The sequence below is a fragment of the Macrotis lagotis genome, chromosome 5, assembly GCF_037893015.1.
Source record: "Macrotis lagotis isolate mMagLag1 chromosome 5, bilby.v1.9.chrom.fasta, whole genome shotgun sequence".
Taxonomy (NCBI): Eukaryota; Metazoa; Chordata; class Mammalia; order Peramelemorphia; family Peramelidae; genus Macrotis; species Macrotis lagotis.
Genome location: NC_133662.1, coordinates 75,357,726 through 75,384,514, shown reverse-complemented (window position 1 = coordinate 75,384,514; position 26,789 = coordinate 75,357,726). Strand labels below are relative to the sequence as shown.

The 26,789-nt window shown below is 32.8% G+C and overlaps 1 protein-coding gene across 3 annotated transcripts in view; it reads left to right on the top strand.

The window, feature by feature from the left end:
* The window catches only part of SNAP91 (synaptosome associated protein 91), a 226,747-nt gene that overhangs the window by 129,893 nt on the left and 70,065 nt on the right, over positions 1-26,789 (top strand). For all 3 annotated transcript variants that reach the window (XM_074187088.1, XM_074187089.1, XM_074187090.1), the window contains exons 10-12: positions 4,148-4,259; positions 14,554-14,660; positions 20,006-20,047. In XM_074187088.1, the coding sequence (XP_074043189.1) occupies positions 4,148-4,259; positions 14,554-14,660; positions 20,006-20,047 (261 nt within the window). The remainder of the gene's footprint in view (positions 1-4,147; positions 4,260-14,553; positions 14,661-20,005; positions 20,048-26,789) is intronic.

Sequence of the window (26,789 nt, the reverse complement as noted above, 5' to 3'; positions counted from 1 at the left end):
AAACTCCATAATATTTTAAGTAGTTTGAATAATGATTAATAATTTTACTTTATTTTTAATATATATATATATATACATATATATATATATATATATTTTGTAATATAGTTGCTGTTAGCAAGCAGCAGTTCACCAAGGGATAAATAATCCAGTTTTTAAAATTAGAGGATAGGGAGTAGGAAAATACATAAAATACATAATAGGAAAATACATAAAAGGAAAAAATAAATTTTGGTCTGAAAAATGTATAAACCAAATGGAGAAAAAGTATATTTTATAAATTAATTTTAAGATGTGGTTGAAGAATAAATTGTTACCATGATGATTTTGCTTGTCATGTACAAAAAAAAAAGCAGCAATATGGAACTGGGGTATACTACTCCTATTAATGTTATAGATAATCTATATGTTTCTGCAAAAATGCATTCTGAAGCAACAGAATAAAATATTATTCTACACCAGATGATGTTTTCCTAAAAGAGCAATGTTTTGATTGGTCTGTTGCATTTTTGACCAAAGATTTATCATTAAATGCATCATAAATAAGAAGCATGGTTTTTCTTAGAAGTAAAAAGGAAAGAAATCTATGTAGCAAGTTTAAAATGAAAAAATTCTTCTCTGAATTCTAAATTCCTAAATATTTTTAATACCTTGATTATACAGAGTACCTTAACAGACTATAAAGATTACATAATTTAATATTTTGTGGAGGGTGTCTAGGTAGTACAGTGGATAGAGCACTAGTCCTAGAGTCAAGGGGACCTATGTTCAAATCCTGCCTCAGACACTTGACACTGACTAACTATGTGATCTTGGGTAAGTCGCTTAACCCTGATTGCCTCTCATCCAGGGCCTTCTCCAGTCATCCTGATCCACATTTGGCCACCAGACCAGGTGATTTTAGAGCAGAAAGTGAGACTGGTGACTTTGTACAGCAGCCCCTCACTCAAACCCAATTCATATGCATGTCATGGCGTCACCTCACTGATATCATGATCTTCTTTAAAGAAAGAAGGACAAGGGACAGCTAGGTGGAGCAGTGGATAGTGCACCGGCCCTGGAACCTGAGTTCAAATTTGACCTCAGGCACTTAATAATTGCCTAGTTGTGTGACCTTGGGCAAGTCACTTAGCCCTTTTGCCTTGCAAAAACCAAAAAAAAAAAAGAAAAAAGAATGAAGGACAAAAAACCACAACAACAGTTTTGTCTGTATGGTTATTCCCTATGTTGATAGAGATTGTAAGGCATCTAGAACTTAATAAATGATCTTCAGGTTGTTATGGTCAAAAATATATTGTTCTGAAGCCAACTTGTTAATGACCTCGTAAAAATTTAGTTAAGCTAATTCTTGGACAGTAGACATTCAATCCATCATTAGACTCATAGTTACTTTTCAGATTGGTATAGGACCTTACCAGAGTTTTTATCCTGTTGATAAATATTTTAATAATCTATTTAGCATCGTATTAGGACATTTAGCTATACATACATGTGGTACACAAAACTCTGTTCTTTTTTATAAATTGATTGTCATATCCTAGCTGAAGTAACTTGTAATATTTTTTAAGATTTAAAATTTATACCCATCTGTTTACAAAGGAATTTGAGAGAGAGAGAGGGAGGGAGGGAGAGAGAGAGAGAGAGAGAGAACGAGAACAGGATAAACACCTTAAATTGAATTTTTGCCAAATTAGAGTTTTAGAAGATCTTTGGGGATATGACCATTTGGGTCATGCTTCTTAGATTGTCTAAGGAATTTGAATGAATGTTTTTCCCCCTCTTTGAAATTTACTTATATTGAGCAGAGAGGCACTTAGGATCATTTCAATGACTTTCAAACAAAGGTGAGATCATTATTTTCAAAATTTTCAAAAGTACTCTTTCCAGAATATAAATATTTGAAGGCTTTTCTAAAAATCTCTTTGTTTCTGATCTTGTTCATCTTATTTTCTTTGTCCTCCTTATCACCACTACCATTCCTCATCCCCTAAAAGGAAAAGAAAACTGATATCTGGAGGTTTTTCGATGGGTAGTTAAGGATGATGGGAAGGAAAATTGGTTAATATTTTATCTTGTATTTTTACCTTAATTATTCTAGGAAACTCAGATTCTAGAAAGCAATCCCTTTCTAACTCTCAAAAAAAGGATAGACCATAAGATATTACACAGTAATCCATTACTCAGTAAATGAAAGATTGGGGGATTACAGAATATGAGGAAAGACCACAAACTGCATACATTATTTCCTGGATTCAGGATGTTTATTATCTCATTCCAATAAACTGAATACCAAAGAATTATGAATAAAATAAATTTGAACAGGGAAAAGAGGAATTATGTTGGAGAAAACATGGAAAAGTTGGGTTTGGAAGGAAGGAGTTTTAATATGTATAATCTTGGAACTACATGATTTAAAAAGATGAGTGAATCCAAAAACCAGAACAATAGTAGAGAATAGTAGAAAAACTACCTTCAAAGATTTATCTGTTACAAATTCTGGCAGAAATAATTTCATACCTACTAGGGGACAGAGAAATAGGCCAATAATGACATAATTTAGAAGGCTAGAACCTCAAAAATTTCCCCCTCAAAAAAAAAAGGAAAGATGACTACTGCAAATTTTTTGCAGTATAAAGCTCAATGGAAGAAATCTTATGAAGTATAGGTGATGTCACATATGAAATTTTAAAAAAAGTAATTGAGACAATTCTCCAAGCAAGAGAGCAGTTTATTTATAAGACTTTGAACTTATTAAAAATGGAAGGGTCAAATTACCAAAAACCAGATATTAATCATCAACTCTATTTTTATAAGCATAGAACACAGAATACATCATTGTTTATGGAATTGACAACATCATGGGGTTGAGGGATCATCACTGGTTACATTAAAGAATGTAGGCAAAGCACATATGTGGGATGAAGAATACCTTTTTCTGTCTCTAAGGAATGCCTTTGCCATTTTTGGTCCACAAACAGGATGTAGTTGAGACTTTTAAATTCACAAACTCAGAGGTCCCTGAGAATTAGATAAAATTGACAAGGATGGGACTCAAGATGGGATATGGCCAGTTTTGGGGGGGGGTTTTGTTGTTCTCAAGAATTAACACACCAGTGTTATGCTGTTTCTTAGGAGCTGAAGTAATGAGGGATAAGCAAGGATTCCTTGGCAAGGGATGCTTTTCAGGTAGTGTTGAGATAAGTTTCCTTAGTTCAGAGCTTTTCTCTAATGGTGGTTATGGGAAAGCTTTAACTTTTACATCTAACAGAGAGGGGATGGAACTTTTGAAACCATGAGCTTCTTCACTAGACAAAGAAAAGGCTTAGGTTTATTACAAAGAATACATGGAATCTAAAATCCAGGATCAACAAGTAATTTTCACAAGGGAAAATTTTGTTGTGCTTAAGGGCAGGGTAGACTAAGTCATAGTCCACCAGAGAATGACTTAGGAGTGGAGAGGGAGAAAAATCAAAAGTAAAAGGGGACAGGAATTGTTTTTTCCAGTGCTCAGAGTTAGTGAGATAGATTGTACAAGAGTTCTGTCACTTACACCCAAACCAAATCCACTGCCTGTTAACTTAGATTAATATAACAATTATCTAAGGTAGGATTTTGCTGAATGTGAGATCTTACACTAGTAGAGAAACTTTTAGCTAGATGAGAATCAGGTCTGTAGAAGTGAGGTTTTTTTAAATTGTTGACAGTAAGGAATTATAGGAAGATTTATCTTGATAGATATATTCTAGACATGTACTCATTTTTGAGTATTTGTTCTGATGTGGACACCTTCTTTGGTTATCTATGGATACTTTCTCAAACTGTACAATAATAAATTACAAATGAGTGAGGTAAAGATGTTGAGGAATAAATTTAAATTGCATAGAATGAACAGAGCAGTGGAATGCAAACTGAGAAAAGTAATCACAATGTGGATCACCGATAAAATGGAAATCTTTTATGGAATAATTAATCTTTTAACTTAGAATCATTATTAAATTTCCTTAAATTGAAGAGTTTTTTTTAACATATTAGTAGGACAATTTCCCTTTATCAATTGTTGTTAAATACTCAACTGAAATTTTAAATGCTTTGAGGAAATTGTAAATTCAGAACATGCAGTTAATTGACTTTTTATATCTATTTATAGGTTCATCCAAATGAGCTGACAAATGGTGTCATAAATGCTGCATTTATGCTTCTTTTTAAAGATCTCATCAAACTTTTTGCTTGCTATAATGATGGAGTTATTAATTTATTAGGTATGTAAAATTACTGAAATATTTCCCTTTAACTTTAACCCTTTTTCAAGGAAACATTGGAAAATGCAACCTTAACAATCTAGTTCTGATCTCCTTTTATGGATGTCAGATTAATGATTTTTCTAATTGTAACTGGGAAGTAGTTGTAGCTGAAATATTAGCAACTTGGTACCATCGCAAACTTTTGATTGATAATTTAAGAGCTGAATAGTAAACATTGTAAGTTTTCTCAGACATTGCTTATTTACTCTCCAATCCCTGACCTTTCTGCCAAGCTCCAGTCCTACTTTTTTAACTACCAGTTAGGCATTTGTTTTTAAGATATTCTGTCATCACCTTCAATTCAAGATGTCTAAAATAGATTTGTTTTTCATTTCCTTCATCTTTCTTCCTTATTTCTTCTAATGATACTACCATTTAAGTTATATGCCTTCAATATTATTGCCAATTGTGTGAGCAAAATTTGAGCATCAACAGCATAAAAGTAGCACCCTGGACCTGGCTTTCCCCCCGTATATATTTTCCCCCTATAGTTTCCCTCATGTTTGTCTTTTTAGTATATCTTTCTTTGGGATGGGAAATGTAGGTTACAGGAAGAAGAGGAAAAGACTGATTTGACTTAATATAAATTTGCTGAATTTATAATTTCAGTTTGTTATCAAAACATTCCACATGAATGGGGTAAGTCATACTGAATTCATTCATTTTGATGAGGTCCAATATAGAACAAAAATATAGAACCTTATGAGAAATAAAGTAAAAGAAAGAGAAAAAATATATGTTCCAGTCTGTATTCTGATACCATTAGCTCTGTCTCAGGGGGATCGCATTCTCCATCATAAGTCCATCACAGAAGCCACCTCCATACTTTTCCACAGTTGCCGCTGCTCCCTCCATCCATTCCTCCTGACAATCATATACTATATTCTCTCTCTCCCTTCACCTCATCTCAATGCCTAAGTGTGCTATAGGACAGCCGAGTGGCACAGAGGACAAAGCACTGGCCCTAGGGCCAAGAGGCCCCCAGCCCACATACTGCCCCAGAGACCCAGCCAAGCACCCAGCCCCATGGGGGTACCCAAACCTAGCACCTTGAAAAAAGTAAAAAAGATAATGCGTTATATTTGGCTGTTCTCTCCCATGTTCTACCCTCTCCTCCATCACCCACATCCCCCCTCTTCCCCCTGTCCCCTTTCTCTCCTACTTACTCCAGATGTCTATACCCTATTGAGTGGGTATGCTGTTTCCCTCATTCCCCCTTGCCTTCCCCCTTCCATATCATTGCAAAAAATATATCTTTTATATGAACTGTCTTATCCTATTTCACCTCTCATTTCTCTTACTCCCAGTATGTTTCCCTTTTACCCATTGGCTCCATTTTTACAATATATTATATCTTCAGATTCAGCTCTCTCCTATACTTCATCTATAAAAGCTCTTTATACCTGCTCTATTAAATGAAAAGGTTCATATGGGTATTATCAATATCATTTTTCTATGCAGGAATATATGCAGTTCATCATCATTAAGTCCATCATAATTTATCCTTCTCCACCCTCTATGCTTCACCTGAGTCCTGTACTTGAAGGTCAGACTTTCTGTTCAGTTCTTGTCATTTCTACAGGAACATTTTAAATTCCCATTTCATTGAAAATCTGTCTTTTTCCCTGGAAAAGGATGTTCAGTTTTTCTGGGTATTTGATTTTTGGTTGCATTTCAAGCTCTTTTGCCTTGTAGAATATTATATTCCAAGCCCTATGACCCCTTAATATAGTCACTGCTAAGTCCTGTGTGATCCTGACTGCAGCTCCATGATATTTGAATTGTATCCTTCTGGCTACTTGTAGTATTTTCTCTTTGACTTGGGAGTTCTGGAACTTGGCTATAATATTTCTGGGGGGTTGGGTTTTTTTTTTGGATCTCTTTCTTGGGGAGATTGGTGGATTCTCTCAATTTCTGTTTTGCCCTCTGCTTCTAGGATATCAGGGCAATTTTCCTGTAGGAATTCTTTAAAAATGGGGTCAAGATAGGGAGGCTAGGTGGCGCATGGATAGAGCACTGGCCCTGAGTTCAAATCCGGTCTCAGACACTTAGTACTTACCTAGCTGTGTGGCCTTGGGCAAGCCACTTAACCCCATTGCCTTGCTAAAACCTAAAAAAAATGAGGTCAAGGCTCCTCTCCTGATCATTACTTTCAGGTATCCCAATAATTTTTAAATTATCCTTCCTGAATCTGTTTTCCAGATCAGTTGTTTTTTTTTTTTTCAATGAGATGTTTCACATTTTCTTCTGATTTTTCATTCTTTTGGTGTTGAAGTATTGTGTCTTGATTTCTTGTAAAGTCATCAACTTCCTTTAGCTCCATTCTACATCTGAAGGATTTGTTTTCCCTCAGAGAGCTTTCTTATCTACTTTTCCATCTGGCCAATTCTGCTTTTTAAAGCATTCTTCTCCTCAATAAGTTTTTGAAATGTTTTATCCATTTGACCTATGCTGGTTTTTAAATTGTTATTTTCTTCAGCATTTTTTTGGTTCTCCTTGACTAAGCTGCTGACTTTGTTTTCATGTTTTTCCTGTATCTCTTTCATTTCTTTTCTCAACTTTTCTTCTATCTCCCTTACTTGATTTTCAGAATCTTTTTTTGAGCTGTGTCATAGCCAGAGCCCAACTTCCATTTTTCTTGGGAGTCTGTAGATGCAGAAGTTTGTACTTCCTTATCTTTAGACTGAGTATTTTGATCCTCCTTGGGATCATAGACAAAGTATTTGTCAATGGTCCAGTTCCTCTTTTTTTCTCTATTTACTCATTTCCCCAGCCTGTTCCTGGTTTGGGGGTGCTTCCTGAGCTTTTGAATATTATTGGGACACTCCCCCACAAGGGCCTCAGTGTGTGAGTCTATGACTGTTCCCCTGGTCTTTGAATGACCACAAATGCACCCCTCTGCCATGGGGCTGGGGGGGGGGAGTCCCTGTTCTATGTGGGGGCCTAGACTGCAACAGATCTAAATATGGTCAGGGTCCCAGAGTCCTGTGCCAGGGACAGAGGACAGACCTTGGAAGTCTCTCTCTACTACCCTACCTTTGGTGGGTTGAGCACTCAGGGCATAGTTGGCTGGAGGCTCCTGCTTATTGGCTCCTACTTCCATTTCTTGGATCTGGGCCACTGACTACCACAACTGCCCTGAGGACCTGGGCTTTGGGCTCACTCTGGCAGAGGTCTCCCTGCTGATCCTCCAAGTTATGCCCAGTGTTCTCTGGGGTGCAGGTCAGGAAACTGCTTCTGTTGCTGAGAACCGCAGCTCCCAGGCGCTCTAGGGCTGTTCCCAGGAGGCTGAAGTTCCTTCACTCTGGCAGGTCACCCCTCTAACCCCATGGAATGGAGGTTTTCCACTATTTTCCAGGTTACCTTGGGCTGGAGAATTGCCTCACTGGATCTTTCTGTGGGTTTTGTCTCTCAAAAATTTAGAGTCATAATTTTAAGATTTTTGAAATATTTTGGAGAGAGTACCTAAGAGAGACTCTTCTCCTTCTGCCATCTTGGCTCCACCAGGACATCTATCTTAAACTAAAAGCAAGTATCATTTTTAGTAGAGATACACAAGAATATTTTCCAGTAAATATAAGAGTAAAGCAAGGATGTCCATTATCCCTTCTGTTATTTAATATAATTCTGGAAATGCTTGCAAAAGCAATAAGTCAAGAAAATGATAAGGAGTATCAGTGGTTAAAGAGAAGATAAAAGTATCTCTATTTTCTGATATGATCATAAATTTGGAATTTTCTAGGGACTTAGCAAAGATTATGATTGAGACAATAACTTCAGCAATGTAGAAGGCAACAAAATAAACTCAGAAATAGATAGCATTTCTTTATAACAATTACAAAACCCCAAGAAGCAAAAATAGAAAAGAAAAACCTATTCCAGAGAGCTATAACATCCACAAAATATCACTGGATGAATTTAACAATCAGTTTAATTACAAAGTATTCCTTAAAGAAAGAAATATGAATATTTAGTACTCATGACTGGATCAAGCCACTATGATAAAAATGGCATTATTACCAAAGTTCATTTATATTTTACCAAATAATGTCAGATTAATGTTTTACCAAGCACATTACCAAGGGGATGCTTTATAGAATCTGATAAATAGCAAAATTCATTTGGAAAGCAAAAGATCAGGAAAAATCAAGAAAAAATGATAATATGTAGAGATGAAAAAGTAATAACACTTCTAGTCCACATTCAAAAAGTCAGCAAAACCAACTGATACCTGTTTTTAAAAAAATAGATAAATGGAATACATAAGAATCTATTCCTAGGGAGAATCAGAAATAATAGAACTTAATGGAAAACATAAATGACATTACAAAGAACAAAGACATTACTTGAAAAAAGCTGGAAAGAAGTCTGGCGTAAGTTAGTCTTAGCACTCCATACCATATTCCACAATGTATTCTAAATGGCTATGTGAAGTTATTATTAAAGATTATGCTATTAAAAATGGAAAAGAAACATCGTATACCTGTCTTGTCTGGATAAGAGGATATGGTCTTTTTTTAGTATTTTAGTATTTTGATTTTCCCCAATTACATATAAAAACCATTCATTTTTAAAACTTTTCAGTTCTAAATTTTCTCCCTTCCTTCTTAGCCATCATCCTTTAATTGAGAAGGCAAGCATTACAGAATAGTTTATATCTGTATAGTCATGTAAAACAATTCCATATTAGTCATTGTGAAAGGAAATATAGACCCAAAAAATACCATCAAGAAAAATAAAGTTACGAAAAGTTTGCTTCAATCTGTATTTCAATATACCATCAATTATGTAACTGAAGAGGGGTGGCACTTTTCATCATAAGTACTTCAGAATTGACTGGGATCATTTTATTCCTGAGAATATAAAATGTCCTTTTTCTTTTTCATTTTTTAAAAATCTATTTTGGGATACAGACCTAGTGATGGTATTTCTTAGTCAAAGACACATATAAAAACACACACCTACATTTCCCAGCCCTTTGGGAATAGTTCCAAACTATGCTACAAAATGGTTGATAATTTCACCAAAAATGTATTTATGTCTCATTTTTCCCACATCCTCTCCAGCAGTTGTCAGTTTCCTTTTCTATCCTGTTAGGAAATCTCAGGTATGAGATAGTACTTCAGATGGATAGCCTTGATTACTTCATCTGAAAATTGCCTTTTGGTCATATATCAATTGTGGACTGACTCTTATTTTTATGAATTTACTCAGTTCTCTGTATGTTTGAAAAATGAGGTCTTTATCAGAGAAGCTTGCTTCAATTTTTTTCAGTTTCTTTTGCCAACTGTTTTTGCTCCATTCTATATTCTATTCTAGCAAATATCTTCCTAGAGACAATTAAAAAACTAAAATAAATAACTTCAATTACACAAAACAATTACACAAAAAAAAATTATTCACAGACAGAATTAATTCACTTAAGGCAAGAGGGAAGCAATTCAATGGAAAAAAAGATAGAATTTCTCTGATAAGGGTTTAGTATCCAGGACATATCAACAATTAATAAATATATATTTTAGACTCAGCTATTCCTCAATATGTATATGGTCAAAAGATACGAACAAACAGTTCTCAGAAGAATTGAAAAATGTCACAACCACATGATGGCTCTAAATTATCAATAATGAGAGAAATGCAAAATTTTGAGGTTTTACCTGAAAATTAACAATTTTTACCTCATACCCAAAAAAATTTTACCTCATTCCCAAAAAATGGCAAAAGCCAGTGATGGAGGGCTTGTGGGATGATAGGCATATTGGTATGTGTTGTTGGTAGAACTGAAATAGAATAATCATTGTGAAAGCAATTTGGAATTATGCAAATAAAGTTAACTAAAATGCCCAAACTCTGAACCAGAGATTCCATTGCTTGGTTTAAATCCCAGTCATTGATAATAAGAAAGTTCCCATATACACCAAAATATTTTTGACAGTACTTTTTGTGATAGCAAAAAAAGGAATAAAGTAGTAGATACCCATTGATTGGGGAAATAGCTAAATAAATCGTGTTACATAAAGAATGGACTATTCCTGCATTATTACTAATGATGAATGATGAATAAAGAGAATTCTAGAAAGATCCACACAAACTTACATAAAGTAAGTTGACTCTATTAATATAAATGGAAAGAATAGCAACACCACACAAAAAAATCAAAAGTCCAAAGCAAATACAGCAAAATAATAAAGATCAAGCATAAATGGAATGAAGAGATATAAGAGAACACCCCTAACCTACCACTTTGTGGAAATGGAAGGTCCCCTGCATGGTTTTTTTTTTTAGACTATTGATGAGTTGTGCTGATTTTTTTTTCTCTTATTTTTAAAAATCTAAACAAGTAGTTATGTGGAATAATTCTCAGGAAACGGGGAGGGAAATTGGGAAAACCATTGACTTAAAAACAAATAGAACTTTTTTTTAAAAAAGGGGGGGGGGGACGGCTAGGTGATGCAGTGGATAGAGCACCAGCCCTGGAGTCAGGAGTACCTGAGTTCAAATCCGGCCTCAGACACTTAATAATTACCTATCTGTGTGGCCTTGGGCAAGCACTTAACCCCATTTGCCTTGGAAAACTCTTTAAAAAAAGGGAAAAAAGAATATGGCTTATGATATCATTTCATCTATGTAATGTTAGAGAAGAGGCAAAAGCTCAGTATCTCCAAAATTCATTTTAGCTTGTATTTTCAAGTGACTGCTCTTATCTTTGTAGGTCTGAATTTACAGTCATTTCATATCCCCTGTTTACCTTCTATTGGAGGCATAAATTAGTAATTAAATTGCCAAAAGGTTTTTATTGTAAGACAAAGGACCTGAATAACTAATTTATTTGATTACATATAATTAATTAGGGAAATTGAAACACCAAATTTATAGTTGGTAATATATTGTACTGAAAGAATATAGGAAAGTCTTACCCTAAGATGAATGTAATAAAAAAAGCAACAAATAAGCCATTATGTACAAATCAATTAAAATAATAATTAAAGGGTAGTTGGCTCTCGGTTCTCCTTTTTATATAATACTTGGTGTTCAATGTAAATAAATTCATTTAAAACATTCTTTCATTGAAAATAGAGACCTAATGTTGTTATGTAGCTAAAAAAACTTATTAGAATACTTTTCAACATGAAAGGTATTAAGAAGCAGAAAACATTCTTCTACTTTTGTACAGGAAAAATAGTGTATAAACACCTGGTCCTCTATAAAATGAAGGAGTTGAACTAGATAACTTCAGAGGCTCCTCCTAACTATGCTTCTAAGAAAACCAATAGAATGGTTGTAACTAATAACACATACCACTTTATCTTGTTTTAAGCTTTTCAGTTATAGCTTTTAGTAAAAATGAAGAATTGAGAGTAATACTGAGGAGTCAAATCTGTATGACTAGAAGGATACCCTTGACATTAACATGAGAAGTGGAATGGATTTTTAGAAAAAAGATTTTGAATGGGGCGTGTTGAATTTGAGACATCTAAGGGATATCTCATATCTGTTATTACTTAAGCAATGTGTGATGTAAAACTGGAATGGAAGAATCTAAGGCTAGATTAATATAAATGGGGCCTATATGCATAAAGAGGTGGTACCTATGGACTATTTTAATTTGCAGGATCAAATGATTGTTCAGATGGTTTTTGAAAGTTTCCAATTTTTAAAATTGTATCTTTTGTCTTTTTGGCTGTTGGGGGCAGCTACCTGGCTCAGTGGTTTGAATCAGAAAAACCTGACTTCAAATTTGGCCTCAATTACTAGTTTTATGTTACTGGGTAGGTCATTTAACCTGTTTGCTAAAGTTATCTCATCTGTAAAACTGGGATAATAGCAACCCCTATCTCCCGGATTGTCTTGAGGATCAGATGAGATAATAATGGTAAAATGCTTAGTCAGTCCCTGGTACATAAAATAGTAAGCACTATATAAAGATTATTGAATATTATTATTATCCTTTTTTAAATTCTGCCTGAATAAATTGTGCAAAAAGTTTTTTAAATTTTAATTGAAATTTCTATTTTCTTTTTATATTCTTTTCCACTCCATCAGATTATGAATTTCCCAGTTATGCAAGATGCTAACTTCTATTTTCCTATGATTATTTTTCTTTTATGACTTTGTTTAGATCATTTGAAGAAGAAACTGATCTCAATTGTAAAGCTGTCATCTAGTTTTTCTAGCATTTCTCTAATAGTTTTTGCTTTGGGTCATATTAAACAGTATGCTACCATATTCTATATACTCTATGCTTCTATGCTGTATTTATCTAGATTTTTCTCATCTAATCTGGTCTAGAGTTCTGCTTTTTTCTTCTTTTTTCTAACAAGTGCCAGGGATTTTTTTTTTTGGATATAGTACTTCTTTGTAATATAATTTGTAATCCTATGATGCTATATTCATTTTATTTTTATTTTCTTCTGTTTTCCCATAATACTGTTGATCCTTTATCTATATGCAATTGAAATTATTTTGTGTCATCCATTAAAGCATTGCCTCAATAGATTTCTATTGCCACAGACCATCATGAATAGCAAGTACTTTAACCAATGGTTAGATCTTTATTTCTGTGAAAAAAATTCACTTGTAATTCACTTATAGCTAGAATTTAAAAATAGAATTTAATTTGTAACTTATTTTTATATCCCCTTCATTTCTGAATCAGTTACTTCTCTACCCTGTGAACCATCTTTTGAAACAAGTTTTATAAAGGGGGAGTGGTTCTCATCAAAATCAACTTACCTTTCAAATTTGTCAGCAAGAGGTAGTACCTCAGAGTTACTTTAATTTGTATATGCACTAATACCTCTAACTCCCTACCTGGTAAAGAAGAATTTTCTCAGTTCTTTTTCTAGAACCAAGCTTAATCATAATAGCCTGATATTAAAATTTCCTCCTTTCCTTTGTTATTGTTTGTTTTATTATAGTACACACACACACACACACACACACATGCGCGCGTGCGCGCACACACACACACACACACACACACACACACACACACACACCATACATGTACAGATAAAGATAGAGCTATAGTTTTTCAGCTTCTGCTTACTTCACCTCATCAGTTAACTCATTCTTTTACCTTCCCTGAAGTTTTCACATTTCTCATTTCTCTTTATAAATAATATTTCATTGAAATCATGTACTGCAATTTGTTTAGTCACTTCTTAAAGAATGAGCATTGTACTTAGGTTTTTGTGTCCTGGGGATTTTGATTAATAGCCCCTAGATATTTAAAAATGTTAATATTTTCAGTAAAAAAAAATTTCCTTTAATTTGTTCTTCAGTATTTTGTTTGAAATATACAGAAACACTGAAGGTTTGTAGGTTTACTTTGTGTCCTTCAGTATTTTTTTATTAAAGTTTTTAATTGTTTCAGTAACTTTTTGTTACTGTTCTTTAGGGTTTTCTGAGATCTCTTCTTGGAGTCAGTAAGACCTAAGTTCAGATATGGTTTCATATACTTAGTAAATATAAGACCTTGGACAAGTCATTTAACCATTTTTGTCTCAGTTTCCTCATCTGTAAAATGACAATAGCACCCATTTTACATTTTTGTTGTGATGATAATGCCAAATCCACTTCTTTTATATTTTGTACACCTTAAAGTAATATATAAATGCAGCTGCTATTGTTAGTATTTTTACTAGCTCTAGATAGAGATAATTTTGACTTTTATATTTCTTAGCCTGTATATTTCTATAGTATACTTTTTCATTTCACACTGTTATCAGTAGCATTCTTATGCTCTGTCAAATATAAATAGAGGGCAAATTTCTTCTGTTGTTCCTTCATTTCTCTATTACAAGTAAAGATTCAATATTGGTATTAGTGAAATGCTTTTGATTGTGTTAAAGAAAGATTCTTTGGGGCATTTTTAGGAAGCAAATGATTTTAAAACATTTTTAACATGATTTTTCTCTCAAAAGTTTTTCTGCATCTATTCATATAATTGTAATCTTAAAAATTAATCAGTTGTTACCTCAGTAGTTTTCTTAATGTTGACCTTTGCTTAGAAAATTGGAATTTATTGAATGTGGTTAAGTGAGAGGCTGGTAACAAAGATGAATATAAAACTTTAGTTGAACCCAATAAGAATAATGTCTTGTTAACCTTAGAGAGAAAAGACCATCTAAATATATTTTGTGCTAATATTACCATCTAGTTTAACTTTAGTTGTCACAATTGTAAAGTGGAATTAATTTATATTACTTTTATTTTCCATATTGCTAATTATTTTATCTATCATTTCTAGAAAAATTTTTTGAGATGAAGAAGGGTCAATGCAAAGATGCCCTAGAAATTTACAAACGATTTCTAACAAGAATGACACGAGTCTCAGAATTTCTTAAAGTTGCTGAGGTAAGTAATGTTGAATTTTATATATGAAGGTGCAGAACACATTGTGTAACTTAAAAAAAAACAAAAAAATAATAAAATCACAAAATCTTAGATTACAAAGAATTTTGGTCATCTTATCCAGTTTTCCACCCAAAGCAGAAGCTATACCTTCTCTATAGCATTTTTGACAAAATTACCTAGATGGCTATTTTTAATATTTACCACAATTATGAGTCTCCTTACTTTTAGAAGCAGCTCATTTCTTCTCTGACCAGATCATTCCATATTGTTTACATGTACTTCCTTGTAATGTCTTAGTATGAGGTAGTTTGTCAGTCTTAAGTTCTAAATCTATAGGGAAATAATCTATTTACAAAATGGAGCTCTCTTCACTTTTCTATTTACTCAAGTATAATAGTGGAGTGAAAGATACTTTAAAAGGTAGATGGTTTCCTATCTTTTTAAAAATAAGTATCCATTATCCTTAAGCTTTTTTCCTAAGTAATAGTTTTGCTTGCTTGATTACATGATGGTTTTCTTTTTTCTTATTTCCATAGGTAATATATATTTTCATTTTGAAAATCTTTATACTAGTCTATGTTAATATTTGATATATATATGTATATATATATATATATACATTACACACACGTACATATATAGTACTAGTTATACTCACTGTATAAATGTAACAGATCATTCTGAGTCTTTTTGGATTAACACGTATGCATAGGAATACACATGATTACAAGATGGTGTTTTAGAAGTATATGTATTTTTTAACCTTGACTTCAGAGCATCATTTTTAAGTTGAGTATTTATGATAGTTATTTAATAAGTGATGGATAATAAAAGATTAATATGTACTGCTAATGACAAGATTTTATGAATAATTTGGGGATGACACAAAGTTGAAAGGTCACTAAAACTTGGTTGGGAGATTTGGGATATAAAATTATCAATGGGCTTAACAGTGTGCTAAAAAAATAATATTTGATAAATACAAAGTCTTGAATTGAATTTAAGTATGTAGCAAGATATTTAGGGGTCCAAAGGGTATAAAACTATCCATAACCTTTGATCTAGAATTCTGAGTGAAGTGAGCAGAACATTAACAGCACCATTGTGCTGTTAAAAGACTAGACAGACATAGCTCTTTTCAGTAATACAGTGAACAAAGACAATTCTAAAAGATGTGTGATGGAAATACATCCATATCCAGAGAAAAAATTATGGAGTCTGAATGCAGATCAAAGCATACTACTTTTACTTTTAAAAAATTGGTTTTATGTTTTTTCTTTCTTATGGTTTACTTCCCTTTCATTTCATAACATGAAAAATATGGAAATTGTGTTAAACATGATTTTACATATATGTTCTAGATCAGATTTCTTGCTGAAATGGATGGGGAAGGGGAGAGAAGTAAGGGAAGCAGAAAAATGTGGAACTCAATCTGTTTTTTTTAAATAATTTATTTGTTTTTTCAATTACATGCAAAGAAAGGATTTGCTATTTATTTTTCTGCGTGGAGAGAAGATCCCTTCCATCTCCTCTCCCTCTCACAGCAAGTAATCTGATACAGGTTATGCATGTACAACTGTATTAAACATGCTTCCATGTGAAAGAAAAATCAGTACAAAAAAGGGAAAAAAACTATGAAAGGGAAAAAATTGAAAGTAGTATGTTTTTGTTTTGCATTCAGACTCCAAAAATTTCTTCTCTATATGTGGATGGTATTTTCCATTACATGTCCTTTAGAATTATGTTTGGTAATTATACTGTTGAGAAAAGCTCAGTCCATCATAGTTGATCATCACTTGATATTATGGTTAAAATGTATGTTGTGTTCTGGTTCTGTTTACTGCACTCAGCATCTGTTCAAGCAAGTCTTTACAGCTTTTCTGAAGTCCACCTGTTCATAATTTCTTACAGAACCATAGTACTCCTTCACATTTGTATACCATAATTTGTTTAGCCATTCCCCAAATTGATGGACATCCCCTCAATTTCCAATTCTTTGCCACTACAAAAAGAGCTTCTATGAATATTTTTTGTATATGTGAACTCACAAGGAAAGACCAAACTGACAATTGATCCATGAAGTGATAGGTTAGGACGTACAAAGTTTTCACATTCTGTCAACAAATATTACTTGCTTGTGCTTACCAGGCCTTGGTGGTGCACCATGTTTCCTCACTGATATGGGAGGAGGAGAAACCCAGGAAGGTCTGTGAGGAGAAGCCAAACTGATGAGTAGTCCATCCAGAGTCAATTTAGGATGAATCTGGTAGTTGCATTCTGTTGCCAGATATTACATAAATATTACATGCTAATGACGAGTAGCTCAAAGGTGAAGGTTTGAGAGGAACCACTGAACTGATGAGTGGTCCATTGAGAGACAGGTTAGGATTTATTGGGTCACTGCATTCTATCACCAGATGTTACATGCTGGTACTTTCTTGGCATTGATGGTGCACTGTGGTGCCTCACTGATACCGGCAGAAGCAAAACTAGTTTAAGACCAGGAGACTCCTATAACAGCCAGACCATCACCAATATTCCCATTTCCTATTAATCAGGCCACAGAGTGGAATGATTCTGGTAAAGGCAAGTGAATAGAATGCCTTCTTTAGCATACCTCTCACTATAATAAACATAATTATACAACTCATGACATCTATTAATTGCTTGGTTGATATTATTCTCTTCAATACTGAAGGACATGTAGTAGTTATTCATATGGATCTTTTACCCTTTTTTTATGATCTCTTCAGGATACAGGCCTAGTAATGGTATTGCTGGATCAAAGAGCATGAACAGTTTTATAGCCCTTTGGGCATAGTAGAATTCAAAATATTTCAAAAATTAATGTTGTAAATATATTTATATTGTAAATTTTGTAAATATTTATATTGTAAATATTTAATAGAAATTTATTATGTTTACAATAATCAGGAAAAATAAATTTTAATTTAAAAAAAGAAGATATTTAATCAGTGCAATTCATCAATATGATATAACCAAAATGTAATGCAGTCTTAGAGAGCATAGTCATAGATACAAGAGTGCTGCTGCATTTTAACCTAGGGAAGAGCATATCCTTAAATACTGTGCTAAATTTTATTTGCCACATTTTTAGGAGGTACATTAACAAATTACTGCATATACTGAGGGAAGTCAATTACAATAGGAATATATCTTGGAAATCATATTATATAAGGATTGATTAAAGAAATTAGATATGTTTAATATGAAAAAAAACACTTAGATGGAAGATGACTAAAATTTGTTAGGTTATCTGTTGGAAGAAAGCACCATAGAGCAAAACTTATATTGTCCCTATTAGGCAAAATAATGATATAAATTACATGGAGATTAATTTCAGCTCATTATAAAGAAGAAATGTCTTAACAGTTACATTCCTTTAAAAGTGGAATTGATTGTCTCATAGAGTCATGAATTGCCTATTATTGGAGGTCTTGAAGTGCTAATTATATGGCCACTTTTCAGGAGTCTTCTGGACAGGAGTCATGATTTAGGAAGAGGTGGGACTAAAATTCTGTGATACTTTTCAATAACAGATTTATTTGAAATTTAGGATATTTCATATAGAACCTTCAAGGGAAGAGTCTAGATTCTTAGGATGTGGGAGAGTTAAGGAGGAGGTAAATATTTAGTTCAAAAAGTTCCTCTACAACCCAAAACTAGTAAATTAGTTAATGTGGGACAGTTCCAGTTTTTAGATACAACTTTTAAAGAATATACTTTTTAAAATATGAGTTATTATATAGTTATTAACTTACTGACCTATCAAAAGGTTGCTTAGATCCCTTCCAGCCTTTGTTAAGAAATATATCAATAAGGGGTGGCTCAGTTGCCTAGCGGATAGAGCACCAGCCCTGGAGTCAGGAGTACCTGAGTTCATATCTGGCCTCAGACACTTAATAATTACCTAGCCGTGTGACCTTGGGCAAGCCACTTAACCCCATTGCCTTACAAAAAAAACACCTAAAAAAAAAAGATATATCAATATATCCAGAAAAAATATATTAACAAATGTATTTTCAAGGAAATAGCATGATTTATAATTTCATTTCCAAGGCAGCTTACACAGTGTGACTGCACTCTATAATGCTCTGATAACTCACATACACAGTGATTGGAAAGAACTTCATGCTCCTATATTTTCTATACCTAGAACAAACCTGTATTTGTTAGGTGTTGCACTCACTTTACAGTTAATAAAACCAAAGTTCAGAGAAATTTGATGACAAAGATAACAGAACCAGTCAGCAGTGAAACTGACACCAAATTTAGTGTCCTTTTTTACTTCACTAGCTTCAACTAGTAGAACCATTTAAAGAAACTTTTTTGAGTAGGATACCAATAACTCGGCCCTTTGGAGAATTAATTATTCATAATTATAATTAAACTAAAAAGGCCACCTTGGAGTTAACCTTGATACAAATCCCGCTTCTGACATGAGGTGACTGGGTTATCCCAGACAAGTCACCTAACGTCTCAATCAAATAGTAGTCCCAGGTCACCCTAAGATCTCTTAGTTGCTGAGAAAGTGCTTTTTATCTTCATTAGAAGAAGAAATCTCTTCAATGTGAATTCCCTTTACCAGTCAAGACAATTAAAATCTTAATAGCATAGATATCATATTGGACTCATCAGGAAGACCAAAGTTCTAAATCCTTCCTCAGAGTTTATTGCTCTTTGACCTGGGGCAAATCACTTAACTAGGGATGATAGATCACAAAAACGTAAGCCTAGAGTTGGAACGGACCTTTGAGGCCCTCTAGTTCAGCCCACTCAGAGAGGTTAAGTGATATATTCAGGGTCACGTAGTAAGCACAAGAGGGAAGTTTTGAAAACAGGTCTTCCTGACTCCAATTCTAGCACATCATGCTCCCATTTTGAGCTTCAGTTTCCTCTTCTCTAAAAGGCAGATAGTAATAGTACTGCTCTCACAGAACTGCTGTGAGACACATAGAAACTGTAAAGCTCTTGTCAAAATCTTGTCAGTTTCATTATTATTTTGTTATGCTACTTGTGGTAGTCGTGATTATTACTGACTGACCAATCAGAAAGTCTTCAAAGTTTGTGTTATTAAATAAAATTCTATAACATCTTGCTTGAGATGTAGTAAAAAGTATATATGATGTACATCCAGATATAGAAACAGAATATTTTTTGTATCTTATTATTTGCAAGAAAGTGAATGTGATCCAAATGAAATCAGTCTATCTTGTAATATTTAAAACAATGGTCCTATAGGTTTTTTATTGTTTTGGGATGCAATTTAAGTTATGAAAGAATGAATAAAATTTTCCACTAAATCACTTATTTTTTATTCACAGCAAGTTGGCATTGATAAAGGTGATATTCCAGATCTTACACAGGTAAGCAATCCTTAGAGGAAAAGACAAAAATAAAGATGACATTATTCTAAGGCCAAATTGGTGCATGCCACTAATAATAACTAAGTTATTAAAAATCAAATTTCATTTATTGTCATTTTATACATTTATTTTCCAGGGCACATTTAGAGAGAGAGAGAGGGTACACCATTCTGACAGAGACTAACAAATACATTTTCTAGTCCACTGTGTTAGGATGATTCAAACTCACTTTATTTTTACTACTCTTGTGATTATATTTGTAGGTATAATTTTTTTAATTCTATTTATTTTGAGTTTTACAATTTTCCCCCAATCTTAATGCCCCCCCACCCCCCTAAAGAGCAATTTGTCAGTCTTTACTTTGTTTCCGTGTTGTCCATTGATCCAAATTTGTAGGTTATAATTTAAGGATGACTTTTTAATATGCTTTTTTCCTTCTATAGTTACCACTAAATTTTCTTACTGATTTATATGTCAGTTTTGGTTGCCAAAACATAAACCAAACAAAGCTGTTAAGTAGGAATACTTCTATAAAATGCTCTTAACAAAAATGCTTCTCCATATGACATATATGTAAAAATAAGATTATTTTTCTTGCTTGTACTCCTGTTGTTCTCACTTTTCATTTTGACAGGTAAACTATAATTAAGGCTAGGAAAAATATTGCTGTTGTCATAAGTCTACCACATCGCTTCCTGTTTTCCCTATAACCACTAAGAATTTTAGTGTTAATAATGTTTTTATAGCCATTGTATAACTTGTGGTATTACTATGACAGCTAAAAGACTTGCCTGGGTGCTACTGGTTTTTAATTTTGTTGCTTTTTGTTTGTTTTTTAATGTGCAAATAAATGGGATTCAGATAATATGGTGGTGCTTTTTCAACATTTATGTGTCTGGAGTACAGCACTACAACTTTCCTAGACAGAATCAAATTCATTAATTCTAATAAAATATTCTCAGAAGATATATGTCAAACATGGCAATTTATTATATGCAGAACTCCTGAAGTTTAAATTCAATTAATGCTCCATTTGTTCTGTTTAAATCCTAGCAACCATTCTTTTGCTCATACTAGGAACTAAACAGAATTCTTAAGAAACACTTACGAAAATCATCTAAGAGAAACTTTTTCATTTTATATTGGGACAGAAAAATATTCTATTTTAAACCAAGAAGACATTGTAGCAGATGGAAATTCATCCAATCTTATATTTTAATAATATTACATAATGTGCATTTGTTTATAATGTGAAAATATATTAATGTGTAATTTTATATCATAAAAATAGAATATTTTTGTTATCTGACATCTTAGCCCTCTGCTTTATTTGATATCCTTAAACATTACTTTAAAATGCAAGGTAGAACAGCTTGAAAAAATAACCTTAAGCACTATTTAAAGCAAGTTAAAAATTTAGTTTCATAAATTAGACCTAAAATTTAAAAAATTTTGCATATTATTTAAAATAAATGACCTCTTACAGATTATTATATTCCAGTTGATGACAGCTAAATTTAGTATGAAATATTCTATGCTAAAGTAAGATAGTGTTTTGGAAGCTTATAACTAAATAAGATGGTTATATAATTGAAAAATGTGACTTAAAAATTAAATTTTATCAGTTTTGTATAGAAATTAAATTTAATCTGCATTATTAGTTTTTCCATTATTGAGTTTGAATATCAGTAGTTTTTGTTAACACTATAATAATTAAATATTAATATATTTATTATCTTTATTATTTTACATGTATCTAGTTACATATATATGTGTGTGTGTGTGTAATATATATAGAGAGAGACAGACAGACAGACAGACACATGTATACCTGGAACAAGATGCATAAATGAATTGTAAGTTGGGACACCAGAATTAAACAAGAGAAGAAGAGTGAGTGGTTTTCAGGAAATTTCAAAATTTCTAAGCTTTTCCCTGAAACAAAATTAAATAGAATCTTTATTATATAATTCCATATTACAATATGATATAATTATTATGTGCATTATATTTATATAGTTATAATAATATTATAAAGTCTAAATATTCTCATTTAAGTTTAGACAATCAATAGAACAATGTATGATTTGTAGCTTTTGCTGATTTCTAAGCTGTAAAATGCTTACCCTGAATATTTCACACTGTATCTCATTAATGAGTTTGAACTGGCTCCAGCACAGCCCTGGTACAGTCCATTATTAGACCTGTACTTAAAAATGTTTATAGTTTGGAAGGACCTGCTACAGCTTATGCTCTGCTGGCAAAACCTTTGAGAAGCTAAAGTCTAATTAAATATTAGACCCATTTTCTCAAGTTGTGTTTATTTACAAAATAATCTCAACAGAGAACATAATGATTTTAACCAAGCAGCTCTTCTGTTTTTATTAGCAGTTAGCTAATAAGCTTGGCTATAAAATAATAAAAGAATGCTTGATATATTGAAGGGGAAAATTTACCTAGGGATCTTTATGCAAAAATATAAAATGTTCGTCTGCAATCATTTAGATGTAGTATAATTTTAAAATTTGGAAATGACCTAAAATCTATTTCTTGTTTTAGAATTCTTGTTTTTAGAAACTGACATTAATTTATGCTTTTGACAAAAAAATATATTGACTTGTTTGGGTTTCATTTGCCATTAGCACTAATAACAATTTTAATTTGCCTAAAATTTTATTTTAGATTTGAGAATAAATATTGTTTTGGAAGGCAAAATATTACATTAAGGGGTATCTTTAAATATTATGCCTCATCCATACATCAAAATCATTTAAGATTTCTTCAAAGATAAACAAAAAATACCTGTTTGGTGACCCTCTGATCGTAGGTGTCAGGTAGAACATAAAATAGGGAGATATGTTATTGTCAAAGATTTAACTGTTGTTAAAGACCCAAGTTAGAGAAGTGTTCTTTGTGCATAGTGAGGTCTTTCAGGTACTCCTATTTGTGAATAACAGTGTGCCAGATGTACCAAGCCCCAGATGACTAAAGAATCACCTCCTGAGAGTTATGACTTTTTGAGAGTTTGACTATATTATCCACATAAGAAACACCAAGTGAACGAAGAATGCCTATTGTCCAAATTGTAATAATCAAGTGGATGGACAATCTATAAATTCGATTGATAAGTGTATTCATATGCATATACACATATACATGCACATACATTATATAGATAGATTTGTGTGTGTGTGTGTGTGTGTGTGTGTGTGTGTGTGTGTGTGTGTGTATTTGTGCAGGAGTAGCAGTCTTGATTTAGTAGACATTTTTAAGTGTCTATGTGCCCAGACATTGATGAGCTAGGGATAAGCACGCATACACATGCACACGCACACACCCCACAGGCAAAACAGTTCCTCCCCTTAAGGAGCTTGGCAAACAAATATGAACAGATAAGCAAAATACAGTATAAGGAGCCAATAATTAGGAGAGGGAGACACTAGGATTAAGAAGGTTTGAAAATCTTTCCTAAAGAAGATAGGATTTTAGAAAGAATTTAAAGGAAGCCAGTAAGTAGTGATGAGGAGGGAGAGCATTTCAGGCATAGGGGTCAGCCAGAGAGGAAATGGTTGGAGCTGAAAAAAGGACTTGCTTCTTTGGGTAGCCAGGAGGATAGTGTCATTGGATTGAAGAGAATGAGACATGGTGTAAGATTTAAGAAGATTTAGAAAGTAGGAGGGGTTAGAGTATGAAGGGATTTGAATGCCCATAGAGAGAATTATATATATTTGATCTTGGAGGTGATCATGAGTTTATTGAATAGGAAAAAAGAGGTAATATGATTGGACTTGTACAATAGGAAAATCACTTTAATTATTTATATGTTGAATGGAGGAAAGATTTGAATGTGTAGAGAGACTTGAGGTAGGCAGACTCCCCAGTAGGCTATTGCAGTAATCAAGGCAAGAGATGATGGGTGCCTATACCAGAATGGTACCAGAGGGGGAAGGGGACATATTTGAGAGATGTTGCAGAGGTGAAATCACTAGAGGGAACATTCAGATTGATGAGATTGTAGGTACATCCTAATATTAAGTGTAACAACTTTTTTCCAAACACATTAAAAATTTACACATGTATGTTTTATCTCATGTATTCTCATAATCATATAATAGATTCATATATGTATGTATGTATGTATGTATGTATATACACACACATATGGGAAGAGGAACCAGAAAGAACTTAAATAGCATATCATTTTATACAAAAATTTTTGCTATAAACAGATTAGGACCAATGTTGCATTTCACTTTCTGTTCTTGCTGTTTCTTTTTTATATATACCCAAGTGTACTTTGAATTTAAAATGTTAATTGTGAATCTTATATCCTAACTCCCCGAGCTCTATTTAATTTAAAATATATAGGGAAGGTGTCCTTTAAAACACAAGCCAATTATTTGGTGCACTACTTTCTTTGTTGGACATTCAATAAATAATTATTACCTGATTTTAGAATTTAAAAATTTAAGATTTATTCATATTGCAGTTTTTAAAAGGTTACTTGGTCCTAATGGTAATGTCTGAAATGAGCCTTTATTATACTTCAGCATGTACCCCTATCCAGCCCTGGTTTAGAGAACCCAAGAAGACTAGATGAATTCTCTTGAGTTAGAATTTTGGATTCACTGTAATAATTGGATTAACATCAAAGAAACTAGACTACACTAAAATCTGAGGTAGTCCATATGCATATTTGAAACCCTTAGGTCAACCAGAATTCACAAATGACCCAGAAATCGTTATTTTTTTCTTAATGGAGTGGAGCATCTGATCTGATTTAGAAGTTTAGAGTAGAATCTAATTCTGAAAACTTGGTATAGATGACATATATCCAAGTATCTGTGATAATTTTTTCCTCTTTTTATTTGATATTTTTTCCTAGAAAGTGAGGGTGAGGAATCTCTGTTGGAGAAAGAGGATTGAATGTGAAGTCAGTAGGGATTTCCCTTGACTTGGAGGTGAAAAATATATTTTTGAAGCCTAAGAAAGAAAAAAGTTGAAGTTTCTGTTGATCCCAGGAATGGAAAAGTGATTCTATGGGTACCTTCATAGAAATTGAATCTGGTGGTCTGAAACCTTTTATTTCATTAAACTTTCATTATAACTACCTATAAATGTAGCTATATATATGAAATTTCTTACTTATATCTTTAAAGAGATATACAAGTTTTAGGTATGAGAAGGTGAAGATTGAAAATTATATTGATAGCAGAACTGATAGAACTGATAGTTTAATACACTACATTGTTTACTTTTTTTTTAAAGAATTGAACAAGGGGAAAAAACTTAAAAATTTCAAATTAATCTGAATAATCTGTAAGTCAATTCTTCTTGCTTTTAACTTATTTATCAAATTTCTTAGAATTACTTCTATTTTTCACCAGATGGATTATTGGGAAGGCATTAATTTGCTTTTGGGGACACAGGTTCTAAATTTATGATCTTCACCTATTGAAAAACTTCTTAGACTTTTCTGACTGTTCTGAAAATCTAGTAATAAAAGTTCTCATTTTAAAGACTGATATGGGTGAATTGATCACTCTGATACAATAATATTACTATCTTCTTTTTCCTCAAAAACTAATCTTTTGTTCTTTGGATTCATATTTTAATTCACTAGTGTCCACTAAATTTGATACTGTTTTTCCTTGAGTAACTCAGTATTCTGCCAGATATTCTTGCATTAATATATATTCTCCTGCTTCCTTTAACAATAGGAGAGACATTTGAGTATGTTTCTTACTAGAGATTTGAGACATAATCCATGAATTATTTTTTAAGAAAAAAAATTAAAGTTCTTCCTCTTTTTCCACTGAAAAGGATGTACTTATTTCTATTTTGTTCCTAAATGGAATTGTTGGCATAAAAGGGTTGAGATAGTTAAGTTTTTAGGTATTTTTTTCTTAAAATGTTGACCTGATTTACTTTTGTATAAGCTGTATTGACATGATCAGATGATCAGATAGAAATTCTTCTAGTAGTTATACCCTCTAATAAACCACATGTGTTATTGAAAAGTTGTTTTTAACTTGACTTTCTTTTACTGGAGCTAGTTGTAACTATAAGATATTTCAAATTGAATGTTCTGTAGGCATTTCAAACTCAACCTTTCCAAAATAGCTCATCATCTTTTCTCCCATACCAGCACTTCTTCTGAACTTCCAAATTTCTACCAGGTTCTTCACCATCCAGTCCCCCAGATTCTCAATCTGAGCATTATTCTTGAGTCCTTACTTTCCCTCATATTATATAGCCATATAGTTGCCAAATCTTATTTTTATCCATTTATCCTTCCACATGTCTAGAACAACTCTTCCTTGCTCTCTTCTCCCACGGTCACCACCCGAGTTTAGGCCTTCATCACCTCTTGCAATGAACTCTTTAATTTAATTGCTTGGTATGTAGTAGGCACATAATATTCATTCAAGTTCTGCTATGGTCTAAACCATCTTTCACAAAATCATTAAAGCACTTTAAGTGAAAGCTGATCATGTCACTCAGTTCAGTTTCTCCTTATTACATCCTAGACAAAATAGAATTTCCTCTGTGGTTTTTACCTGGTTCCAACCCTATTATATTGCCATACATGGTTCCCTTTACCACACTTTATGGTCAGGGAAAACTGCTTTTCTTGCTATTCCTTAAAGATCAGTATCTTCGGATTATTGACTGTCTTCCATGTTAGAGCAGCACTCTGTTCACTCAGCTTCTTGAAATCCCTTGTTTTCTTCAAAACAGA